Consider the following 25381-nt stretch of genomic DNA (forward strand, 5'->3'; position numbering starts at 1 on the left):
GCTGCAGAAAACTAATGAACTTCGCCACAGATTAGTTGCTTTTTAAATACAAATACTATCCTGCAGTGGAGTTCTTTAGTACACAGCAACGCATGAGTAGATGCTGACAGGGCTGGCTGCGGCATGAGGATGCTTCACTATGGGGCTGCCTGCCAGCTAGCCCAGCACTGAAGCACCCTCTGCAGGATGTTGAGCCCGGTTGATCTCCTGGGCCCCTTGCCAGCTGGGGCTGCTCCAACCTGTCTCAACGTGCTGCAGTCCTGGGTGCACATTCAAACATGGCACCTGGGAGCCATAAACTCCAGCATGATATGCGCCAGAGTTTATTGCTCTATGCTAATTACACGTGTAGATGCACCCACTGACTGTCAGTGCTAATGTAATGTATGTACGTAGGGACTCTGTCACTATAAAAACACCAAAAAAAAATGTGTATCTTACTGTCTATTTGCTGCACACGTAATAAACTACAGCTTTCTAAACTAGCAAGCTGCATGAGATTTTCAGCTATAAATAAGTATCTGTGCATCTCAGCATAACATATGAATGCAAAAATACTATTTTCATGAGTCTGCACCTCCTGAAGTCTAAACAAATATCTCTTTCAGTGCTTCACTGGGAGTAGAATTGAGCCCCAAAACTGCCATTACTGAAAAAGAAATTGCAATACATTGAAAGGGTCACTTACTACATCATTGCAGACAACTCTTTCCTGGAACATTTAATAAATGTTTCAAGGCAATAATAAAAATGTGGTCCATTAGTGGGAAAGAAAAAAGTAAACAACACCTCCTTTAATCCTTTGTAAAATAGTTTAGTTTCCCCAACAGCATGAAGAATTAAACAGACTCACTTAAAGGCTAAATAGCTTTTGGTCAATCCATTTCAGTAAGCCATGGCTATATGGGTAAATAATGTTATATTGACACACAGACGTAGGCTTAATAGCAAGATCGTAAACCATATCCAGGCAGGGGACACATTACTATGGGGATTTTCCCCCATAGCAACCTGTCCATTGTTCCACCAGCAAAGAATTGAAGAGTCATTAAAGAAACAGGCAGGAGGTTGCTGAAAATAGTTTATTTTTTTTCTACTAAATATAGTAAGAAATGAATTAGTGTTTGGCAGATTTTTTATCTGAACAACTGGCTTATTTGTTCAATGACAGCATATTGATTTTCTTGCCAACATGGTACAATGTACTAAACAACAAAATTTCACAGCCCTGGCCTTTCGGGCTGATGGTGGTATGACCTGATTGGGGTGCATTCTCCTCACTAGCAGGAAAAGCTAGAGGCTGCACATCCAGGCAGTGGTGTTTGGAAGTTTTGTCCCTACAAGCAAAAATAGAAAAAAATCCCCTCGAGGGAGACTTTACAGCAAGGAGGTAGGAAAAAAGAAAAGCAGTGGTCTGAGCTCAGCTACAGTATTCCTTTATCTTTCATCATGGATGATGCTGTGAGCAAAAACAGTGGAGGATTCTGGGGGTCGTAAGGGAACACAAGAAAGTTTCTGCATTGCAGGTGATAGCACTTTGTCCTAAAGGAAGAAGCAATGACTGAACAGCCAGGAGTCCTTGTCTCGTCTTTTTTTTAAGAGCTAGCATTAATAATCTTGTGTCTGTTGTCAAGCAAGGCCTTGTGTACCCACCCTTGGAGGGAAGTGGGTGCTATTCAGCTTGGGCTAGTGAGGGCTGTACAGGTTCCCAGCTATGTTCAAAGTGACCTTGTAAAATAGACCCCATATCTTAATATACAGACCCATCTGTGCTTCCCTGCCTGCTTGTTCCTGTTCCACACACACTGAGTACCAAAAAATTGTCAGGTAGGTGCTGTTTGGTCAGGCCATTTTTCCTAGTGGTGTGCACCAAGCACAGTGACTACCTTGTGTTTTTCCAGCATTTAGCACATGCGAGGCAAGAATAACCCGGGCTGTTGGAGTACAGATATGCCTACTCCTTGTACAAAAAGTAGGCCACTTGAGCTTACCAAAATGGACTCCTAACTGGCTGACCATGTCTTTGGTTGGAAGGAGCCTATGAAGGCAGCCCCTTCACTTGATGCTGAGATATATAGCTAAGGGGCTGACAGCTTCTGGCATTTGTCATCTGCAGCATAGTACTGTTCTCGTAGTGCTGCTGCCTCCTCCCTGCCCAGAGCTCCAAGCCTGGCACAGGAAACAGGAGAAGTGTGGGAGGAAGGGATGAAAAGGGAAAGGAGCACTCTGAAGCAGTGGAGAAAGGAAGGGGCTGAAGAGCAGAGAGGCATTGGAGCAGAAAGAGTAGGAAAGTATTAGGGTGAAAATAGTGGAAAAGGCTGGGAATTGGAGAAAGGGTAGTCTAGAAGGGTTGAGGAGGAAAAATAAAGACTCCTAATGGACTTATTGTGGGGAAAGAGTGTGGTTGTGAAGTGTCGAATGCATTCGTTCTACTGGCGCACATGACATTGCTTCCCCTTGTGCAGACGTCACTACTCAGCAGTGTCACAGGCCAAAGCTGTGCTACTCTCACCTAAAAGACTCTGCCTCTGCTTGCTGAGGAGAGGAGGCCTTCACTTTTGGAAAAGGAGGATCCCAAAGTGAAAGTCCCTAGGTGGTCAAATTTTACAACACAGAGACAATTCTCAGGTGGCAACCAGGGAGCCAAGACACCCCACAATCTGGGGAAAAGGGAAAAAGAAGGAAGGAAGAGAAGAGAAAAGAAGACAAATAGAAGGAGCATATGCACCTGGGCTAGGAACAGACATTACACATAAACCGGTTTAAGTGATCAGAACCTGGTTTAAACCTATAACAGAACAGATGTTCAGTGCCAATAAACCAATTTGAAAATGGCTGAAATTGGTTTGAGATAAACCTGGCTGAATGTAGTATCAGACTTAACTGATTTGGTTCAAACCAGTTTATGCAATTTCTGTCCCAGACCCTTTGCTGGTTTAAACTAAACCAGACACCCCCAGCATCCCAGCATGCTCTCTGGGCTGGGCAGGGCTCTCTGTACCACAGCAGAGCTGGCCCCTCCCATCCACTCCCTGGCTGCAGCTCCAGCGAAGACTTACAGGCACAGCAGGGTCTGCTGGCTTCCCTGTGCCCCTCACCCCTCACCACTTGCTGCTTAAGCAGAGATCCCTCCCTCCTCTCTCCCACAGCACAGACGGTAGCCAGCATGTGGTTTGCTAGCTAATGCTGTGTAAGGCAGATTGGACAGTGTCCATTTAGGGCTTTTTGAAGGTAATCAACAGCTTAGATGGTAATGTCCCTGCATTTCCTCCTTTGGAAAAGGCAGATAAGGTTCTTTGGGTAAACCTGATATCTTTGATTAGATCAGGGGTTGGCAACCCTGGCCCACGTGCTGAGTGTGGCATGCAAGGCCATTTTGCTTGGCACACAGCAGCCAGCCCTGGCTCAAGGTAGCTGCTGCCAGCAACAGAGCCCAGGCTGCTCCCAGCAGGGCTTGCATCATCCCAGGCTCCAGCAGCTACCCAGAGCCAGGGTAGCTGCTGGCAGCCACAGAGCCTGGGCTGTGGGGCAGGGGCTTTGGGTGGGGGTCAAGGGGCAGTAGGGCTGGGGAGCAGGGGCTTTGGGTGGGGGGCAAGGGGCACAAGCAGGGCATCCTACCACATACCTCTTGCCCTCATTTTGTTTTTCTGCCATGCCGGCATTCCAGCACCTTCCAAGGTAGATATTGTGGTGTTTTTCAGCACTCCGGCCAAAAAACGTTGCTTACCCCTGGATTACACCAACTAAATAATTGGAAAAATGTTTCTTAGCAAGCTTTTGAGTTTAAAAACCCTTTGTCAGGCTAAGGAAGCATCTGCAGTTGGTGTGTGCTGTTTCTGGATGGAATGAATAATAAAGAAGCCGGAGGCTGGTATTTTCCTTTGGAAAAAGTTGTTTAAGAAGGGCGTGTAATGAATGAGGCTTTGTTTTCTGATGAGATGTTAAATGCTGATAACAGAGCTGATAAATGCTCTGTTATCAAGGGGGGAGACCCCTCCCTAATCACAGTGTCCTGGGGGGCCTGGCTACACCCCACCTCAGCTCAGCCCTGTGCAAGGGAAGAGAGAGCTGTTGTAGCACCCCCTGGCTTCTAGCCTGAGCCACTGCAGACATGTGCCTGCATTTCTGGGATGTCTGTCTGGTTACAAAACTGATTTAGCCTAGCCAGGTTAGACTAACCTGCAAAGATTGAATCAATTCAGGCTCAGGCTTTTTGAATGTCTATCCCTAGACAAGAGGAAGTTGGTGTTATCCCATATGATAGGATGTTTTGTTTTGTTCAGTGTTTTAGATCTTTGATTGCACTGTGGCTTGGCTCTTTCCAGTAGAGGGAAAATAGCTGCACAAGTATTCCCAGCCCTTGGCCAAGAGCCTTCTTGCCCTGACCCTTTTAGTGCTGGTTGTTATTTCTGATCATATGACCTGTGCTCCATGCCTTGAGGGGTTCAGTCCCACACACCAGTGCTGTGCATTGCCTTCTGTGTACAGTGTGTGCCTCTCTTGGGAATCACATCCAGATACCTAGAATTGTTTTCCTTTTCAGCAGATTGTTCTGTTCCTTTGCATTCCAGGAAATGAATGCCCATCAGGAAGCAAAAGCCTAGTGCAGTGCTGCCACCCCGTGGGAAAAATGAAGCATCCCAAAGAGATTCTTAATCCAGTTGTAAACAAAGGAAAAAGAAAGAGATTGCAGTGAGGTTGGGGATTAGCCAGTTTTAAGCTATAGTAAATATGAGACCATCCATTTAGAAGGTTATACTATAGGTGCAGTGAAAGGGGTAGATAGCAGTTGGGGACGTGGCTCCCTTCCCTTACTTCCCAGCCAGGGCAGGAGAACACTGCCTTTGTCCCTGCCATCTCCCTGCATCCTTCCTGCCCCTGAAGAATACCTCACACAAATGAGCATCATTGCGTATCCCCTCTAATCACCCTGCCTCCACAGCCTGCACAAGGGAGAAGAGAAGAGCTTGCTCTGAGCCCAGTTACTGTGGTCCCTACTCTGTCTTCTTGGGTGATGCTGAGAATAAATAGTAGTGCAAAGATTAGGGTTTATGAGGGAAGACGAGGAAGTCTGTGAACTGCAAAAAACAGAAGACTTAGTGAAGAGGATGGAGGAGGAGCGGGGAGGAGGAGTCCTTGCCAGGAGAGAAAGGATAAGAGACTAACATAGAGGGGGGAGGGGGAATAATTTTGCATTCAAAGACAGCAACAATTTTTTTTTCTCCGAGTTTTTACTTCCTCCCACTGCAGTACTCCAGACCCAATACATATGGGTCCTTGGGACCTACTATTCTAGAGGTGATCCAGTACATTTGAATTTAAATAGGAGAATAGGGATAATTCCCCAAACAGAATTGAATACAGCCAGCCAGCCTGCCTGACCAGTAATCTCCAGAGCAAGTACAATAGCCCAAGAAAAACAAATAGCTTCACTGAATACCAGCAACAGTTGTCCTGAATCTTGACAAATGCAGACTCAGTTGGAGAGAGGCATGGAGCTAATTATAGAAGTGATCACCCTCACTGGAAAATGCACTACCAGCAGTGTCCTCTCATGAAAGCTTGGTAGGTGCCAGCTTGATCCCTTCTGCTGGGCACAGTTGTGCCAGTGTCACATAACATAGAAAAGCAGCCATGTTAGGGAGGCAGCATAACTATTCCAAGCTCCCTTCAGTCCCCTCCATTCATCTGCTATTATACTGCCTCCATTTCTAGGTTTGTCAGGCTTTTGAGGGAAGTGGAAGGTTGTCCCATGGAGTGTTAGGAACCTGCATGGTTGGTTACATGTTAATATATGAAGCTTTCTTTTAGATAGAAAAGCAAACAGATCCAGAATACAACCAAAGGCAAAAGGTTTTTTAGTCATTTTTATTGAAAAACAGTTCAAATAAACTTAAAGTGGAATGAATTAGAGTTTGTCCTTCTGTAAGGGTAAGAGAATTAGGCTCTATTCCCTGGTCTTCAAAGTCCCTGCTGGGGATGTCAGAAGAAACGCCAGCTGTGATGAGTTAGGTGATGTAAAATGAAAGCACATTAACTAAAAAAGCTGTCTTTTAACTGCAGCTACTGTGTCACCCACTGAGACGTTTAACTTACAAGGAAATTGCGTGAGTTTCACCAGTGATGCAAAGCTTCCATTCCAAAACTAACTTCTCCTTTTCGGTAGGGTGTGCTGCAAGGCCAGCAAGTTTGATACTAACAGTAATAAATAGTTTACAAACTTAGGGAAGGGCTGGGCCAGAATTTGTCCTGACTGTCCTACCTGCAGTGTAAGAGACGATTAGGAAATGTGTCCCACCTACAAATGATATTTCTATGGGTGACGACAGATACTGTATGCAGGAGAGAACTCCAGATTGTCCCATCTCTTAGGGCATGGTGGGGATAAGGATAATTTAAGGATATACTGTACAGGGGAAAATAGGAAGTTGAGCACATATACAGCTATTTCCTGAAAGGACCGTGGTAGCAGTGGTTCCATCCATCACCACCTGCATGTCAAACAGTCTCTCAATTGCTGTCTACTTGTCATTGTCTCTGTGTGAAATATGAGGTATTTGGATTTTACCTGTGGTTCTCCAGTCTCTTTCCTCAGCCTCTCCTGAAGTCACACAGACACTGCCCCAGGCACTATCCTGCGGATGTGCGTGTAGGACTTCCTGAGGGTGACACTGCCATGATGGGATACGCCACGGGGCAGGACACACTCCTCTGTTAACTTCTGTGTCTCGGGGTCCCAGCACAGCACTGTGGCAATGACTTCATTTTTCTCATCTCGGCCCCCCGTGATGAACAACTTGTTGTTGCAAGGGGAAATCCCACAACTTGCTCTCTCATGGGTGAACTGAGTCACTAGACACCATGTGTCTTCAAGTGGGCTGTATGAGTATAGCGCTTTCATTGCCCCACCTGGAAAGGAAACATATGTTTGATCCATCCATTCTCCACAAACACTTCTGAGAACATTTTACCCTCAAGATAAAGGCAGGGTGGGACAATCAGGGCATCTATACACATTCTCCAGGGTAGGAATGGGGTGGGGGAGGGGGGGGGGGGCGCTTTAATTACAGCAGCTCTCGGAGCCACTCTAATTAAAGCACCCACAGTGTCACATGTATTCAGTGTCCTACACTTCAAAATGGCAGCAGGGGCACTTGAAGTAAAGCTCATTCAATGAGCTTTAGTTAAAGCGTCCCTACTGCCATTTTGAAGTGCGGGGACGCAGAATAAATGTGACGCAGAGGCTGCTGAAGTGCGTTAATTAACATGCTGGAGTGTGTTAATTAGCATACTCCAGCAGACTCAATTATTCTGCCACCACCGACTTCATGCCTGGCCGCTGCCATCCCCCAGCCTGCCACTGCTGGCTTCATGCCCAGCCGCTGCCCTCCCCACACCACCGCCACTGTTTCTTTGGGGCAGAGGGCCCCAAAACTATTTCTTGCAGGGGCCCCCCAAAAATTGAGGACCAGCCCTGGGTAGAGGCTTGTTTTAAAGACTTCAAGTGATGAAGAATCCATCCCATCATTAGGTAACCTGTCCTGACAGCTTGTTTCCCTTGTTATTAAAACTATTTGCCTTATTTCTAAAAGCGATTGGTATCTATTTTCAGCTTCAATTAGTAGAGCTCATTTCTCTGCTTGGTTAAGGAGCTATTCACTATGAAAATCTCTTCTCTTGTGTGCACATTTGTTAGACCACATGTACATCTTAATTATCTCTAGGCTAAATTAAATAGGTAGAGCTGCTTTGGTTTCTGGTTGGAAGGCAGGCTTTCCAGACCACTAAGTATTCCTGAAACTTTCTTGTGAACCCTTTCCCATTTTTCAACATCCTTTTTTAAACAAGAGTGAACCCCCAAGCATCCACGGCAGGCCCAGTAAAATATTATCTACTGAAAGTGTGGCTCTATCATTTAAGTGCCACTGGCATTCTTTCTCTGCACTTTGCATATATCATATATTTTCTCCATAACTTCTATGTACTGCAGATCTAAACATACCTTAAAGTCTTGGTTTCATTGCACTCTCCTGAATGGGTTTTGTGGGGAAATGTTATTTATAATAAAAAGTTGGTTGTGTCAAAATCAACCCCATCCTGAGTGTATCTCAAAGGCCTCAGTGTGGCCCTGATTTCTCTCATACATGAACTCTTGACTTTTTTCTTTTCATTAATTTAATTGGTGCTGTGGGAAGTTAGCTAGCAGAAAGGCTCTTTTGGCAGTGGAAATCTTTTCAAATGCTATTTTTCTTATTTGTCCTCCTTTTTTCACAAAGCTGTATTGGTTTTCTGACCTGTCAGCTTTTCCCTATATACTCTGTGGCACCCTGAGGGCTGTTTGGTGGTTGTTAGTGCTACTGAGCAAATTGCAGCCATTAGTTCATGGGTAAGATCCTGAACTACTTGTAGGTGTTCTGGTCTTGTTGCTGCTGAATGATTGTGACTCTCTTTTCCGGATAAGCCAGCTGAACTCAAATGGATGTCAAGTCCTCACAAACCACTAGGCAGTATCCACATCATCCCACTCTCTCTTTCCCTTCCTAATAAAAGAATAAAATTCATCCCAGTTAAGAGGAGCAACACAGGGTTTTACATGCACCCATTTGCATTTCACCTAAAGCTACAAAACAGGCCTTCTGTGATGCTATGAGCCTTCTGCTAGCTTGTGCAGCCCAGGGTAAATTGTACTCCAAGAATAAGGTCTCCACCCCATATACCTAGACTGGTAGGTAGAAAAGGGAACCCAGCCAAGCAACATATCCCACTTCCTGCTTCTCCCAGCACCAGTTGAGATCCACGGATGGCTTCCCTTATCCCTTCACCAACTGTGTGTGGAAGGGAGCTAAGGCTCGTGATGGGAGCTAAGGCTTCGTGTATCTTGCTTCTGGTCCCTTTGATGTCCCTGGCAAAACTCACAGCCCTGTAACCAACTGCCTTGTATCTAGAGTTAACAGTGATAAAAGAAGAGCATAGAAAAAGTGATGGCAATCGAATGTGCTGAGCTCTCGCTCCTCCACCTAATGAACACTGGCTAGAAGCACAGAATGATGACAGTCTGATTATGCCCTTCTGATGAATCTAGAGAAAACAGAGCATTGCATTTACCTACCCACGACATAGATGTGGTCACGGAAACTTGCAGCATTAATGCATTTTGCTTCAACTGGCATGGATGCTTTCAGGCTCCATGTGTTTGTAGTAGGGTCATAGCACTGTGTTTTGTCTGTAGCCAGTTTTCCATTAGGTCCTCCCCCAATCACATAGAGTTTCTTCTTGTAGCTGCTGGAAGCAAATGAGCTCACATTGACTGTGAGTGGAGCTGCCTGTGTCACCAATAAAAAACAGCAACAATAATAATAGAGATAAACTTTGAGGATGATTCATTTTGGTTTCACAGCTTATGAATCAGCCCTTATGAATCAGAAACATTTTAAATAAAATGGTTCAGTTGCTTCGTAGAAATTGAGGGGAAATGTGGTTTGTCTGTGTTTAAAAAAAAAAAAAGTTTGTGCCTGAACTTAATTGCCTCCATGCTTTGAAAGAAGGACTTGAAATGTATTAAAGCATCCTCCAGGTGTGAAAGGTGTGCCTTTTACCATTTATTCACCCCAATTTGGCCAAGTTATAAACTCCCACAAAAGACATCTCAGTTGGCATGCATTTAGTAGAGTCCTGCTGGAGTTTGGCAGATAATTCCCTGAAGTTTCTCTGCTCTGAGTATGTTCCAGGCTAGGCCTGCCAAGGCTCAGCAGGGGTTTCCCTGCCTGCCACAACTCCTCCCAAACACATGGGGTGGCAGACATCAGAACTGAGGCAGACATTCTCTGATGTATTCTAGAGGCATAGCAAACTCTTTCAGGACTTGGGCAGAGGTGGAGGAGAGGGAAAGGAAATGATGCTGATCACTGGAACACTAGAGATGGGGGAGAAGGCAGGAAGGGGAAGAAGAGTCTCCCTGCCCCCCACTCTGGTGGCAGCTGCTGCTGTAACAGCACAGGCTTGTTGCTGGAGCACAGGCAGTGGCACAGGCTCCCCTGGGGCCCCTCCTGATGCCTTGTTTGCACCCCACCCCCCACAAGGCACAGCCATGGCAAAGCCTCTCTACCCCCTAGATACATGACTGTGCATGGGGCTGCACCTGCCCAACTCCTCTGGTCGGGCCGTGCAGGACTGTGTATGCCAAGGCAAAGACTACTCAGGAACAGGCTATAATGGTTCCCCCTTTAAGTTGGATCCTGGGGTTGGGCTTCCACTTACACCCCTCCAGTTATGCTACTCCTGAACTCTCAGTGTCCACTGTTAATGCCCAGACAGTGAAGAGGAGGAAGAGATAGCAGGTACACTGGAGTTCAGGCAGGTGAGGTACCGCAAGGGATGACAAGAGCTGGGGTGCAGGGGAGGGATAATGAGGAAGAAGAAAAGGGGCAAAAGAGCAGCAAAAGGATGGGAGGAGCAAGAGTGGGAGTTGGATATGTGCTCATTAGACATAGACAAGCTAAAGGCACAAGGATCTATATTCACTAGAACACATACTTCTGTGTACCCTGGCATTGACCCCAGATTCCTTAGTCTCTACAGGCTTCTGCTATCAACAAATAACTGTATGAAGCTCTCTGGCAAAATGTGTAGCATTCCCGTCTACTAACTAATCTATAGATAACATCAGCCTATGATTGCTACTAGGTGGTGGAGGTTAGTGCTGTAGATCTATAGACCCAAATGATGCTGATGGGCCAAGCTGGAGTCAGCAGGGTTCCATGTAAAGAGTTCTTTGTTCTGGGGCTTTCCCGGCTTACTGTTTAAAAAGATGAGGAACTGCATCCAAAAATGACAGTAACCAGATATTAAAAGATCTCAATGTCAAGGATTCAAAAGTTAGGAAATGTCAGAATTCAGGTGGTCTGTGCAATGTTCATTCAGTTCCCTTGTGTGCAGGTATTAAAACACAGGCCCTAATTTTTTCTTGCCCCATTTTTCTTGCCCCATTCAATGAAGAACCTTGACCTGCTCTGGGGATGAATCAGGACTGTGTAGTGAAGGTGCCTTTTTTCACTGGAACCCTTGCCTTATGGAAGTTGTGACATGAATGAAGTGGGGAGTTGGAGAAAGAGAAATGTTGGTCCAGTGGCAAGTGCAGTTGCATGCCACCTGGAGAATTGGATTCGAACCCTGCCTTGGCCACAGAATACCTGTGTAATAAATGGGCAAGTTGCTTAAATACTACTTTTCACACGCAGTCACTATTTGCCTTCTCCTTATTTACTGGATGTTTCTCTGAACAAAGTATGGGTCCTATGGAAAAATATAGGTGATCTGATCAAGTAATTAAAGACCGTACCAAATCATGTACCCAAAGGAACCAAATGAAGATTGCGTGGACAACCTTAATTCTAACTTTTCCTCATTTTTCATTTTGCAACCTTAATGTTCTTTCCATATTCATTTTTGGTTGCAGGATTTAATTTGCTTTATATGAAATGCTGATCTATAAACCGGAGGCTACAGACTATATTACCATACAAACCAAGCTTTGGTCATTGCAATTTTCTATACAATTATTTCCTGTGTCCCTTAGTGTGAGTGTTGGAGCTATGGAGGAAAAGCCAGCAAGTTAGTCACACATTAGCTAACAAAGGAGGTAACCTGGATGCTCATGTCTTCCATGTACCAAGGAGCCACACCTGATTCACTGTGGCTGTTCACAATTGAAAATTTCCCCCTTAAAAACTTCCTGCTCCCCCTTCCCTTCATACACTGGTAGAAATGGTACGACCTGGGCATTCCCTGCTTACCTTAAATTGAAACCATTTTTCTTATATCCTTTAGGGGCAAGCACAAGAGAGAGGGAAAATAAAGAAGTAATAGAGTTTGAGAGGAAATGGTGTAAGAATTTGCAGCAACTGCTTTTTTTAAAGGAAGTTTAAAATCTGTCTTGGCCTTTTGAGAATGAGGCCTAAAATACAGACCCACGCTAGAAACCGCCCACATGCACCTGCGCCCACTATTTACAGAGTAGTGTACATTTACATACTGTGAGGGAACTGCGTCTGAGGGGACCCCTGGGAGCATGCATCCCCTCAGTCTTCTGCTTCATCATGGGAAAGATAGGGGCTGCTAATACCATACCACAGATTCCACGCTGGCACAAGTTTTGGTACCTACTGCTTCCTCTTCTGTGTCTTTCCCATGGGCCTGAGAGCTTTGGTTTTACTTTTGTTCTGGGAGTTAGTTGAGTGTTGCTGGTTTAGCTAACTAGTAATAACTAGTTACCCTAAATATTTGTTTGGCATCTTCTATAAACTGATGGGTGGTTTCTGGCATAGTGATGCCTGTTGAGTGTTATGTTACTCTGTGAATAATTTCATTCACTTCAAGGAACTGCTTCTTGAGTAAGATACTATTCAGTAGGAGTAAGGTTGGCAGAAGTGACCATTATTTGTATCCTTCCCTTGAAATGTGAATTTCTAATTTGAATACATGACTAATGGCTTACTGGCACATATATATGTATATGTGCAACAAGCCATTAGTCAGTGAGTGTGTAAACACTCATTCAAACACCAGTACATTTTACTTTCAGGTATGACAAATACCTAACAACATTCTCAGTTTTAAATTTGTTTCAACAGATTTATGTGAATCAGGAGAGTTTGATTGTATCTTACCTCTGACCAACAGTTATGGAAAGGATCATATGTTTCTACACTGTTGATTCTCTGCATGCCATCAAAACCTCCAATCACATAGACTTTGCCACCTAACACAGCCATTTTGTGCCTCCACCGTCCAACATTGAGATATTCAATTTGTATCCATTTATTGATGGAGGAATTATATTTCCAGACATCATGTTGAGTTTCTTTCCCACCTGCAACAAGCATGATGCATATTAGTATTGTAATGACATGTATTAGCTCAAAAATTCCTGTATGTAATATTTTTACTAAGGATTTTTTAAACTAGAAAAAATTAGTTTGCTTTGCTATCACATCTCCAGCACTGTCCGGTTCTTGATTTAGAGGAATCAACCTCTGTATTTACGGCACACTTAGTTAAATTTGTAGCGCTGTACTCAGGAGAGGGCTGAAGAATTCACAAAGGTTATTTTACAAGCCATTTCCTCTTCAATCAACTTTTCATGCTCCAACTATCCTACTGCCTTTCCTTTTGCTTTTGCAGCTTTCATAAAGACAGTGAGGGGCCTGTTCCACTCAGCTTTCTGCAGCAGAAACTCAGGTGTAAGATGCTTTGCTGACAGTAGAATATTGAAAATTGGTGAGTGAACCAACTGTGATGTTAAAAATGCAAAGGGTGTATGACACTGATCCCCCAGCATTTGAGTATCCCTCTAGACTATCTTTCTAGGGGTAGACAACCCATCTCTGTTCTGGGAGAGCTACGGTTACTCAGAGCAGAACTGACCAGCTTTGTGGCAGAAGGCTTGGTGCCCCTGACACTTTAAAAGTAGGCAGGTTGGGGCTGAAGCAGCCTGCAGGTGGGGTCTGGGCTGACTGCAGTCATCTGACCCAAGAGGAGGATATAAGCCCAGGCCCTGAGACAAGCCAGCAGTCACATCTTGGAGCCTGCTGAGATAATACACATCAGTAGGATGGCTGCAGCTCTAGAAGGTCAACATACAGAGTAACAGTGACAGGGGGAAGATCACATGGCCAGTTGCAGTGCCGACCCACCCCTCTGTCTAGGTCAGTCCGCCCTGTCTCACCTGCCATGACTTGTTGTTCAGTAATGCAAGATGAAATAAGCAGGAGGCTGCCCTTTTTAACATCCTGATGCCAAGGGGTTTACACATGGCTCCGACCTACCCTTACCGTGTCCCATGCCTTGCAGATAACATCCAAAATTATTAGTTGCTCCAGCCAGAAACCAGGTCAAACTCTGCCCCTTGCTGGGCCTCTCACACACTACACATACACTCCACCCCTTTTCACTGGGCCTCATTCACTCTGCCCCTTCTCACAGGGCCTCTTTCATCCTGCTCTTCACTGGGCCTCTCCCAACCTGCCCAGCTCCTCTTGAGCAGCCCCTTTGGGCCATCAGGCTTGCTGACTTCCACTCTGGGCAATCGCCTACAGCCCTTTAGGTGCCTCCTGCAGCCTACTCTATGGGTGACAGCCCTTGCATGTAACACTAGCACAACTCTAGTCACTAGCCCCTCACTGGGCATTAGGCTCTTCCTGCTCCCAGACTTCCTGGGGACATTCTCTACCCCCTCATTGGGTCAACTCTATACTGCTTCCTGGGGCCACTCCCTACCCCCTCACTGGGGCTAACTCTATGCCCCCTTTCTGGGGCTTGGGATCTGTAACAGGGGGCCTTCTCAGGGCCAATCTACCAATGTCCTGCCCACCTGTTCTGGGCCAACCGCCCACCACACCTTGATGACATTTAATTAAGTTGCTAATTAAGCAGGAGACTGCCCATTTCTTACTGTGATGCCAGGGGGCGCTATCTGTGGGTCCATTCCTTCCCTACACCACAGCCCAAGCCTCGCAGATGGCATCCGGCTATCTATGTCACTGGCCCCACACTGGGCCTCAGAATCTTCCAATCAGGACGCCTCTAAGATCCCTCCATTCAGGCGGACTACTCCGCCTTCATTCAGGCTGCCTAGCTCCATAAAACTATTTCCCCTCTTGGGCGTAGTCCCCCCGGGACCTTTGACCACACAGGCCCTGGCCTTGTCTCCAAGGCCAGTTGAAACCCCAGGCCCTCAGCTCTGGGCATCCCTTGTGGTGAGCCCCTGGCCCTTTTGACCATTCTGATCCTGGTCCCAGCATTGACCAGTCAAGGGTACTCTACATCTGACCTCTGAGCCTCTAGCCCTACTCTCTCTCTTGGGTCTGCCCTCTGGACCCTACTAGCAGGTGACCCATCCAGTTTTAGGAGCTGGGTTTATTAAGGCACCCCGACCTGCCTTTCACTGGGGTGGTAACTGGCCTGGCATTTCCTGGGGGCTCCCATGCCACTGAGAGCCCCACCAGGCCACCCACTCCCAGGAGGGTGCAGTTTTAGGTCAGGACCAGGACCGGGACCGGGACCAGGAGCCTCCTAGCCATCCCCTACAGCTCCTCCCTTATCTCCAGGATGTTCCAAGCAGCCTTGCAGCCAAATGATGTTACTGCCTGGGCTGCCAGCAGTGAACTGTTCTGTCTATGTAGGCGGCCAGGGATCTAAAATGGCCACCACAATCAAGCACCTGCCAGCTGCTTGGCTGAGTCCTTAAAGCGGCAGGCACCAACAGTGCCCTGCCACAGGATCTTACACCCCCAGGGACTTAGGTGCCTTTCCCTTGGCATGCCTGGCCCCATTGTCTGATCTGTAACCTACTGGGGAGGCAACTGGCCTGGCATTTCTGGGGAACTACCCCACCACAGATAGTCCTGCCAGACCATCCTTCCCCAGCAGGATGCAGTTTTCAGTCATACCCAGGACCAGGAGCCTCCTTCCATCCCCATAGCTCCTGCCCTTACCTCCCAGGTGTTTCTGAGCAGCCATCCAGCCAGCTATTGTTCTGCCAGCTGCCAGCAGTAGACTGCTGGCTCAGCCCTGAGTGCCTGAGCTGAAATGGAGTCTGTTCAGCTCTCTCCTCCAATCACATGGCCCTTACCAGTTCATGTGACTGCTTCATCAGAGCTGGCCTGCACCTGCCAGCTGCCCTGCTGTCCCTCATAGCCTTTAAAGTGACAGGCATCAAAGGTGTTCTGTCACTGTAATACCTAAAGCAGTCTGGAGGTTTGGGGGGACCTAAGGGGAGGAAGACTTTCCTAGGGACCCAGGGAGAAGTCCAGGAGCCTAGTGAGAGGCTGAGAGCATGGGACCAGCAATGGTCCACAAGCCTAGTGAGAGGCAGAAAGTGTGGGACCAGCAAGGGTCCAGGAGCCTAGTGAGAGGCTAAGTGGAAGAGAACATCAATGAGGATGTCATTTGCAAGGCATGGGTCATGATGTAGAGGAGGAATGGAGCCATGCAATTAGCCTATAAGGCAATGACCACAGGCACCTGGTGGTCATTTGAGAAAACAATTTGGGAAGCCCTGGGGCAGCCTCCCTCATAAAAGTAATAGACATCAAGGTGTGGCAGGAGAGCAACTGAAGGGGCCATTGCCCACAAAGTGAGGGCTACAGGGGCTTCATGGCTGCCCCTGGAGAGGCACCCTGTCAGAATTGTTCCAAGATATTCACCACAGGCCTGATCCAAAATCCTGATTCCTGGATGTCCCTCAGTGCAATCTGCAGGAGCTTTGCCAGAGTAAAGAATTCACTGCTGGACTCACTGTTTCTTTAAACCAAACAAGCCTGATTTTTATAATGTTGGGGCCAGTCTTCCACCAGTCTGTGTGTTTTGTCCTTGCTTCTTAGTTAGATCATGTTAAACAAGATCCAAATCCGGCCCAGTAGGCTCATTCCAGACTAGGTCTGCAAGTGACTCTTACTCAAAAATGTCTGCCAGTATTTTAGCAGATATTTCTGCCTGTATCTTATTTTTATACATAACAGAAATATGAACACAACTGGTTAACCATGAAATATATTGCACAGTCCAAGGAGCAAAATGCATCATCTACATTCAGCTAAGTAATTGCTCCACCAGTGAATATATTTGGAAGGAGAAGTCATATTCCAGTGTCTGCCCTCATTTGTATTCTGTACTGCAACCAGATCACTGCAAACTGAAGGAGCTCATCTCTGGGCCAGATAGCAGATTGAATAGGAAGTAATTAGCATGCTAAAAAGAGCTTTCTGAAATGTCTTTTGTCTATGTGTTTTTTCACATGTATGTGTTGAACTTATTTGCACTCAAATAGATGGAGTTTATGAACTGCTGAATACCAGCATTCATATTTAGAAAAGAGCTTAGAAACTGCAGGTGTTCCAGTCACGCACTTTCCCATTTTTGTTAGTGTGTTCTTTCTTGCATGAGAGAAAAGCTCTGTTAGGAATCTAAACAGAACCACACTGTTGAATGCTGTCTATACCACAGGGGAAGGAGGGGGGGAGGGGGGACGTGTTTCTTCCCTTTGGGCCATGGTTTGTTTTTATTTGAAGAAAATCAGTAATCACAAATATCACACAAGATAGTGGAATTGCAGTTTGTGTCCTTGTAACTGAATTTGAAGTGTTCCCCTTCTTCCATGTAAAGTGCTCTTCCTAAGCTTTATGGGAGGCAGTGCGCTGATTGTCACTCCTTGTTTAGACTATTAACTTCAGAAAGAAGCTTATGCAAAATACCTTTCCATTGCTAACAAAAAGTGGGCGAGGGCATGCCGTTTTAGCATCATCTAAAGACAAGTTTCGGTTCTCCAGAAATACACTAAGGAGAGAAACCAACAGATGGGGAAAGAAAGACTAGAAAATAAGATAGAAAAGAAGGGGCTCACAGAAGCCAAGAGAAAAGTTTAACAATTAAGCAAAAATAATAAATTATATCAGAAGCAGTGGAGTGCTCTAGATGAATAAGTATAAATGAATGCCCTTTCACTTTACCTGGGAAGAAGCACTGACTTTGGCCAGAGCAGCTTTGTGGGAGTGGAAAGTGGATCAAGGAGGTACACAGGTGAAAAATTAAGGGGAATGAGCAACTGAAGGGAGGAGGGAAATGTGACACTTAGCTTGAGTGCCTACATGATTTTAGTGAAATTTTCTTTCATAACAGGGCATGTATAAATATGTTTGGAAGCAGAATGGAAGCAGTAAAAGGGAGGGAGGGAAAAAGAAACCAGAAAAGGAGCCAGAGCTGAGGGGGAGAGACAACAGGAAGGGGGGGGGGGGTAAGGGCACAGGTGGAGGGATGAAGGTCAGCTATCAGAAGACCTCTCAGCCCAACAAATATGAAGGACTGAGGTGGCACCAATTTGTGAAACATTTTCATCCAGCATGTTGACCTAGACCCTTTCCCTGTTAATGACTTCTAAACAGAGGGAGAACCTCTGAAGAAATGAGACTGTATTTAATAATGGGATGAAAAGGAAATCTCTTTTCCTAAAAACTAGTTGGAAGTGAAGGAGAATTAATCCTTGCCCCAGAACTATGAGATCATAGAGACCAACGTGAAGTAAGCTAATAAAAAGTCACATAGCCTTAAAGGCAGAATGCGATGGAAGACATTTAAACAAAGGCAAATGAACCAGTCATCACTTCTAGACAAAGCATTCACACCTTGTCCACCATTCTGATTCACTCACAGTGGGTTTGGGAATGAAGGCCAATTAGTAACTGCTGAGGGATATCTATCCACAGAGTAGAAACAACCCTGCATTCCATTTTGGGGATGGGGGAGGGGATGAATCCATAGTCCCTTTTCACTCCTTAACCTTTCTACTTAGACTGACCACCAGAGTGTTCACTGTCATCAGTTATGATAGTGGTTTTGAGTTTTTGGACACCTTGTCCCTGGGAAATAGAATGAGATCACCAAACTCATTTTCAATAGGTTATTAAAACAGCTGCCAGATGCTGCCAGTCCAACCAGCACTTGAACTAGTGAGTTTGAAAAAAGGGTTTGATATTGCATTTCCAATCCCATAAGCAATATATAACCACCTTCACTATTCATTTGGGTGTTCTCTAAAGCAAGTAGTTATAGAAGTTCAATTGTTCTCCTGGATCCTTCAAAAATCATGTTCACAAGAAACATTCACACTGCTGGCATATGGATGGACCCTTGGTCCTCAGAGTGGCTTTGGCAATTAACTTTGCTTTCAACAAATGATATTTTTTGGAGTCGCATATAATGCTCTGTTGAAGAGCTCCTGAAAATAGGGTCTTCAGTCATACATGAAATAATTATGACTGCTGTTTACAAACTCTTGACTTTGGCTTATTCAAGCAGAATTCTTAATGGGATGTTCAGAGATGTTTTGAAGTAATAACCCCTGCTTTTATGCTGCATTGGAAGTTTTTCTGTAATTATGGTTTCTGACATTGTTCTGTACTAGCACTGGAAGCTTATCCCAATGTCTGCTAATATAAGCACGCACTTGTTTGAAAATGTACTCTTCTTACTATTTTAGAGGAGGCTTGGCCTATCCTCCATTCATGGCAATGTATGGAAGGAGCCTGCTTCAGAAGCAAATGCTGAACTCCTCCATTGTCTGAATCCATTTACAAAATAGACTAGGGTGTTCTGTGCAAAAGCTGTCACTGTTTGCCCTCCATTATTTATGATAACCCTGTTTCTCTTTTGCCAGTTCCACTACCATTACCTTGCTCCTTACCTGATATGTAGACTTCATTTTTTAATGTAACACATGCAAACTCCACCCATTTTTTATTCTCATTCTCTGTTTCCTGTTCTGTGATTGGTAATTTTGCCACTTCCAAACGGCTGCGCCTCAAGGGGTCCAGGCAAGTCACTTCTGCTACAAACTTTTCATCTTTTGTGCAACCGCCAATGATCATAAACACCTCAGACTGGAACTCATGCATCCTGGGCTTTGTTCTTTCTGTAATAATCTGAACACAAGTGACACAGAATGAATACCCAACATGTCACACCTGTGGCTGAAAACAGCATCAGACCCTAAAATGTCATTAGCTGTCACTTGCCTGCAAGTGATTCAGTTCATTGACCAAGTTATACCTGTGGTACATTGGAAACACCTCCTCAAACACAGCGGTTAGCCAGGAACTACCAATGCAATGCACAAATCTAAAATTCTGAGTTACATTTACAGACTGTGAAGATGCCCGGAACAGTGTCTTTTTCTATAGACAGGAAAATTGTCAATGCCCTCAGAAGATCTTTACAGTGATCAGAGGCATGATTCTCAGTTTATGGGCATTTACAACAAGCTGGATCTTATCTGCAGCAAAAGAGACATCACAGGCCATCTCCCAATAGGTACTTCATGATTCATATTGGAATGAATGCAGTGGCTGTTACAAGGAAAGCTTGTTTATAGGCTGTAGGGATGCATCCTTTACTTCTCTTGAAATTTCTGCCCTCTCAGAGTACTAGATGGTTTTTTTTATTTTTAATATTCATAGTGTTTCTATAAACTGTCATAAACTATCTAAATTAAAAAGATGGGGGGTGTATGCAAATGTAAAATTCCCTTCTGTGGGTTTCCCCTGTATTATTTACTGAATTACAAGGAGTTCTCCCAGCATCTATCACAGAGGATCCCAATTTTTTAACCCCTCTACTAGCCTCAAAGTCACCTTAGCCATCATCATTAGACATGACTTTTGGGAGTCCATCAATTTTCTGTCTCTTGAATATTCAGACACATTCTTGTTGAGTGGATGACACTGCTTACAAAGCAACTACAGCACTGCCATCTTCTGTTGACTCAGGCAGCCAGATGCTAAAATTGAACACTATTCTCTGGTCTCTAGCAAGGCAGTGTTAGGCCACTCATGCTAAGTTACAAGCAGGATGGCCTGAATTGCCAGCTGTATCTGGAGTCAGGGTCTGCCTGTGTTTTGTGCTGTTCTGTTCAGACTCACCTGCCTGGGGACTGTATCTAATTCCTCCCTGCTGATGACTGGGTTCTTCCATATCTACTCATGGCATACCTCTGACTACCTCCTGCCTTCTTCTCGGGCTAGGAAAAGTGCACACATACACGTAGAGTTGTGCAGTTTTGACCCCGGTGACCCTCTTTTCTGGGCCAAGAGAGGCAACCAAAGCATTAGTTTCCAGGCAGGAAAGGCAAGTCGGCAATTCCACTTCCTCCACAGCCTATAACAAGTGGACTGAGCCAGGTCTATGCCTGATGCTTTGTATGTTGCAGGGGTTTGGGTTGTAGCCGTGTTGGTCTAAGGACATAGACAGACAAGGTTCCTTGGGTGAATTTGATATCTTTTATTAGACCAACTCAAATGGTTAGAGAATAGTTATTAAGCAAGCTTTCGGGTTCAAAAACCCTTCGTCAGAGCACACACCAACTGCTGAAGCTTCCTTAGCCTGACGAAGGGTTTTTGAACCCGGAAGCTTGCTTAATAACTATTCTCCAACCATTTGAGTTGGTCTAATAAAAGATATCAAATTCACCCAAGGAACCTTGTCTGCCTATGACGCTTTGTATGGCACTCTGAATAGTTGTTTAAGCACATGGGTATGGTGCAGAACCATGTGCTAATTAATGAATAAGACAAAATCCTCCATTTCACAATAGAGATTCTTCAGTAACCAACAGATGTAGACATTATACCTTCTCATCCTCCCCCTGCTGGGGCATGGTGCCTGGGTGCCTGGGTTCCCTGGACAGGTCTGAGTCCAGGACGACTGTGTTTCATGTTGCAGGATGGGGCTGGACACCTGGGTTCACTTTGGGAGTGGTGGGGAATGTGGCCTGGATATCTGGGTTCCCAGGAGCTCCAGATCCTGCTGCTCCCCCTATCTGAGTCCCAACACGGGGCACTGCCTGGAGCCAGATGCAGAGGTGCATAGGCATTGGGGGGGCTAGACGGCAAATAAAGTGTTTTCTCCCACACACACTTTTTCTCTTTGTGAGATTCCCATTGATATGAATAGAATTGTTATAAGTGGGACTAAATGTAAAATATTGAATTAAATTAATTCTAATTGACCTGATTTGTCCTATCTGATGTAACACATTTCTTACCTTTTGGATTTACAGAAAGCAAGGTTGTGGACACTTTTAAAAGGCAGGCAATGTCTGAGTTGGAGCAACATTTGCCATAATGAACAGTTTTTTCTTTTTTAATATATATATTTTAACATAAACACAGAAATACCATATGCTGTCAGTACATCAGTGAATTCTCCCATCCTAACAGCAGTGGTTCTCTAGCAAGGTGCTGTTACCACCCCAGCCAGGTGTAACTGTGCCTGCAGAGCCAAATCAGGAAGTAGGTGTGGACTGGAGCACCCACTCTTGCCACTGCCTTTCCCAGTCTGGTCCCATATGCTCCTCCCAGAAACAGAGGAAGCAGGACAGTTCCATCTACCTCCTTGCCTGTTTCCAGGACACACCTTTGAAGTCAGACTAGGAAAAGCTGTGGCAAAAGCAGGCACTTGCTGACCTGGCTTTGCAGATGCAGTTCCACCTGGCTTTAGCAGCTGCGGCAATGGCAGTGCCCATGCCAGGTCACCCCTAAAAGGGTTTTGTGGCATCCTGGTTGGGAGCCACCACCATAGGGTGCCTGTACACGTGCAGGTGCTGCTCTGATGTACTGTAATTACAGCACATCAAAGCAGACTCAATTAATCAAGTCTGCTGGAGCATGCTAATTAGCACGCTCCAGCAGCCTCCACATTTCAGGTATTCAGCATCCTCCCTGGAGCACATGTAAAGATGCCTTTAGAAACTAGCTGATTCAGAGAGGCATGAGCTTTTGTAAGCAGCAATCTACTTTGTCAGATCTGATGAAGATCAGACACAAATCTGATGAAGTAGTCTGTTGTCTACACAAGCTCATGCCTCTTTAGTTAGTTTCTAACTGGAACCAGTTAGTCTCTGGGTGCATATATATATACTAAGTTGACATAAAATAAGGCAATTTAACTAAGTCAACTTAAATTAAGCCACATTGGAGCATACACATATACATCTTCTTGACATGGGGGCATCCATCTTGTGGCTAAGTCTAGTTAACTAATGCAACTCAAGATAATACACCTCAGAGGTATTTTTTTCTACCACCAAAAGACACGGGAGCATCACTCAGAATCATGCTTTATCAGCATTGGTTCCACACCGTCCCTCCAATTTCCTAAGCATCCTGTTTACTCACCTCATTGCCTGACAGATGGTACATCCTTGCTTCTTGAAGCAGAGGGAAGACATCAGGAGACTGCCTGATAAGTTGATCAGCTTCAACAGTCTCTACAAAATACCAGGGATCCAAAAGCGGTAGCCGCACATGCTCAAGAACAAAGGGCAGAAGAGGGAACCTTTCAGACTCTTTGTAACGAATCCAGTTCATCACTGTCTCAAATACCTGTGCCTCCTCAGTGACGTAGAGGTCATCACTCTTTAGTGTGTTGTAGAGAACATCAGCTGGGAGCTCCAGGAACTCTTCATAGTTTAGCACTTGAGTGAAGTTCTGGATAATGTAGTTCTGGACATGCATCTTCAGGCTATCTAGAGAATGGGCATCAGCCAACCTCAGAATCCCAACACAGTTTTCCGGTTGGAGGGCTTCAGTGAGAAAACTGGCACATGCATCTACCATCCGCAGAAACTGCAGACACAAGGAGCTTGTAAGGTATTGTCCATTTATTATAGGTTTGTATTGTAGGGGCACTTAGCCCCTCTTATGGGACAGGATCCCACTGTGCTAAGCCCTGTAAAAATGTGGGACACAAATGTTCCCTGCCACATACAGCTTACAATCTAAGAGACAACAGGTGGAAATAGACAGTAGGGGAACACAAGGAAAAAATGGGGCAGCAGTAGTCAGCATAACAGGGAGTTGTCATAGCACATCAGCTACTAAAGCACTTTAGGTATCATGGCAAAGAAGAGTTCTAAGGAGGGATTTGATAGAGAAATGCTGTGGTGTTTGGTGTTTGACCACCTCCTGGTCATGAGCAGATTCTGTTCTCATAGCACTTCCCTGAGGTAAGGAAATAACCAGTTTTATAGATGAGGAGCACACAGTTGACTTGCCTAATGTTGCATGAGGAGTCTGTGGGCTAATAAGCTAAGCATTAAACCTGGGTTTCCTTAGCCTTAGTCTAAGCTTTATCTATGACACTATTCTTCTTGCATGTTATTTATTTGGGGAGTAACTTGGTGCTGTGCAAATACATAACTCGTGGCCCCTGCTTCAAGAAGCTTGCAATCTAAATCAGGCAAAAACAATATAGGCCAGACCTACAAAGTACAAAAGCTGCTGGTCATCGAGACCTGATATCAAGAAGTACTGAGCACTTGCTATGCCAGTTAATGTCAGTGGGAGCTGCTGATACCCATCACCTCTAATATCCAGACTGTTGGTACTTGAAGGGCCTTACAGCAGACAGTGAGTTTTAATGAAGGGTCTGTATGAAGGGGAGGCAACCAGCTGGTACACACGGAGAAGGAAAGAATTCCAAGCCTCTGCAGTGGTACATGAAAGAATAAAATGAATTGTCTGAGTTTGGAAAGAGAACAGATGGAGTCCTGTGCTGTTCCAGGCCTGACATCTGTGTGCTGGTTTGGTGACAAGACCATCAAATTTAGTTTTCCCTTCTGACAAGAGCCAGATCTGAGCTCTAGAGGAGAAAGCTTAATTCAGAGAGCAATTGCCCTTTATTCAACAGTGTTTTAACCAGTCTATAAAAACATGAGCATCCTTTAACTAACATGACCTGAATGAAAAAAAATCTTGAAATTTTTAGAAGCCTATTCCTCTGCTTTGATGTGTAAAAAGGGTCTTTTCTGGGAGGGAAAGCAGATGGGGCCCAAGATCAGTGCTATCAAATGTTGCTCAGTCGTCCTCCTCCCACAGCCCCTCCCTCTCTGCATGTCCCTGCCTGTCTAATAATCAGCAACAGCATCATCACCACAGAGATAAGCCCTCCCTACTTCTGAGTCCCTCCCCAAGAGCTGCAGAGCGCTTAGAAACTAAAAGTTTCTGTTGTCCCAGGCTCTTGTTCTCTTTCCCCTCTGCTTCAGGCTGGGGAAGAAAAGAGCTGGTCTCCCTGGCCTGACAAATGTTCATTACCTCCTGGCATGCAGGGGATAAAGGGCCCCCCTCTGCCTTTCCCCCCTCCCTTCCCCAAATTTCCATTTCTCTGTAGGCAGGAGCAAAGGTCTGGGAAGCAAAGAAGAGGGTTCTTCCCATAACAGTCTTCCCTAGCCCCTACACTCGAAAATCGTTTTAGCTCTACTGCTTTGCTTCTGGTAGAAACACCCACTAAGTTTATGCGACAGACTTTCCAACATTGCTGCCAACAGTACATCTCCACCTGTGGGAGCTACAAGGGAAGAGTTAGCATAGACAAAGCTCACACAGCTTCAGACCTTTCTACCTCTACGTCTTCCAGCCTGCCAGGTGAGAGCAGAATTAAGTCAGGTGTACAGCAGGTGGCTGCTAACTTTCCAGTGTTACACCTGGTGGGGAAATTCCTAGCATGGAAGAAGAAGTTTGTGAATCCCTGAGCTCAGAGTCTGAGAATTTCATTCTCAGCATAGAGCCCGAGCTTGACGTTATCATACTGGTGGATGGGTCAGGAGGCAAGACTGGCCATTGGCAATAAAAATTCTCCAATCCACTTTGAAAACATGTATTAGATTAAACAAACCATATAACATGATTTCCAAGTTGACAGTACCCTTTAAAGGAAAGGAAACAATTCCGGAAATAAAGCAATACAACTACTGATGGGATTCTTAGCTTTTGTTCATCACCATTATATTTGAGCTAATCCAGCCAATCCAGCTAATCTCCAAGGGCTTTAAAATCTA

The 25381-nt window shown here is 45.3% G+C and overlaps 1 protein-coding gene across 1 annotated transcript in view; it reads right to left on the reverse strand.

Moving 5' to 3' along the window:
* Nucleotides 1-1068: 1068 nt before the first annotated feature.
* The window catches only part of KLHL6 (kelch like family member 6), a 37725-nt gene continuing 13412 nt past the window's right edge, over nt 1069-25381 (reverse strand). The window contains exons 3-7 of the mRNA XM_006266681.3: nt 22722-23171; nt 19235-19472; nt 12666-12868; nt 9110-9323; nt 1069-6909 (exon numbers count right to left, since the gene is read on the reverse strand). Of these exons, the coding sequence (XP_006266743.1) occupies nt 6608-6909; nt 9110-9323; nt 12666-12868; nt 19235-19472; nt 22722-23171 (1407 nt within the window). The 3' untranslated portion in view covers nt 1069-6607. The remainder of the gene's footprint in view (nt 6910-9109; nt 9324-12665; nt 12869-19234; nt 19473-22721; nt 23172-25381) is intronic.

The sequence above is a fragment of the Alligator mississippiensis genome, chromosome 7, assembly GCF_030867095.1.
Source record: "Alligator mississippiensis isolate rAllMis1 chromosome 7, rAllMis1, whole genome shotgun sequence".
In the NCBI taxonomy this organism is placed as follows: domain Eukaryota; kingdom Metazoa; phylum Chordata; order Crocodylia; family Alligatoridae; genus Alligator; species Alligator mississippiensis.